The sequence below is a fragment of the Silene latifolia genome, chromosome 7, assembly GCF_048544455.1.
Source record: "Silene latifolia isolate original U9 population chromosome 7, ASM4854445v1, whole genome shotgun sequence".
NCBI lineage: Eukaryota > Viridiplantae > Streptophyta > Magnoliopsida > Caryophyllales > Caryophyllaceae > Silene > Silene latifolia.
The window spans coordinates 22170177-22171543 of NC_133532.1; the positions used below are offsets into that span (position 1 = coordinate 22170177).

At 35.3% G+C, this 1367-nt stretch overlaps 1 protein-coding gene across 1 annotated transcript; it reads left to right on the plus strand.

The window, feature by feature from the left end:
- The first annotated feature begins 232 nt into the window (after positions 1–232).
- Positions 233–1099, plus strand: LOC141589859 (uncharacterized). The gene has a single exon (XM_074410482.1). It carries the CDS (start codon positions 233–235, stop codon positions 1097–1099), a length of 867 nt encoding a protein of 288 aa, XP_074266583.1.
- Positions 1100–1367: the final 268 nt, after the last annotated feature.

Genomic DNA, 1367 nt, shown 5'->3' on the forward strand with positions numbered 1-1367 from the left:
TAGACAGAATATTAGCTACACCAATGGGAGAAAGGGATCACTGCATGCATTTAGTGAAGCTATTGGTTTCTCAGCAACAACAATATTCAATTGGGTTAAACAAGGCAAACTTCGAAGCCACACATCAGCATTGCACTCAAGTCTGACTGATGAGAACATGTTCAACAGGTTAATATTTTCACTTTCAAAGTTGAGTTATAATAGGATATCAAACTCTTTGAAATTTAAGGACATGGGAAATATAGTCCATATTGATGAGAAATGGTTCTATATCTCACAAGATGGAGCTAAGTTTTTTCTATTGAGTGAAGAAATTGATCCTTATAGACATTGTCAAAGCAAAAGTTTCATCACTAAAGTCATGTTTATGGCTGCCGTTTCAAGACCCATTTATGATGGAGATGGTAACCTTTTGTTTGATGGAAAAATAGGGATATTTCCATTTACTTTCGAAGATCCAGCTAAAAGGAATTCAAAAAACAGACCTACTGGAACTCTTGAAACCAAATCAGTGGCTTCAATAAACAAACAAGTGACTAAGGATATGTTAATAAATAAGGTGATCCCAGCCATTCACAGTAAATGGCCAGCATCAATGAGCAAGGAAATCATCATCCAGCAGGATAATGCAAAGCCACATATAAAGGGTAATGACCTTGACTTTTTAATGGCAGCTAACTCAAATGGTTTCAACATTAGTTTGACACAACAACCACCAAATTCACCAGATCTCAATGTGTTAGACTTGGGTTTTTTTAAGTCAATACAGTCATTGCAAACAAAAAAGAGAGCAAGCACAGTTGATAAGTTGGTGTCCAATGTGTTGGACGCTTGGGATGGAGAACCAGCACAATGCTTAAGTGATGTTTGGCTTAGTCTACAAGCATGTATGTTGGAGATAATTAAGCTAAAAGGGCACAATAACTATAAGGTACCACATCTGAAGAAAAAAGCACAAAGGTTGGCAGGAACTTTACCAAGAAATTTAGTTGCAGATGAATCAATAGTTAGGGAATGTCTTACTCATTTACATGTAAATGGCAAGGATGCAAACTTAGATGAAATAAGTGTGCCTCTTGCCTTAAATCATCCCTTTTAGATGAGTGTTTATAACTTAAACATTGCACACATACAATGTTTAAGCCATAAACATCATTAGGGTTTGGATTTCTTTTGTGCCAATAGACTATGTATTTTGTGATGAGCAATGTTTGAAATGAAAATGATTAAGCTCTCAAAACTTAAGCATTTTTATCACTGAGTTTTATATTCACACAAGAAATGTCTCCTGAAGCCATATATATGTACACAAGATATGGTGGAATCAATTCTTAAATGAAAACAGAATGACAAGGCAAATAACTCTC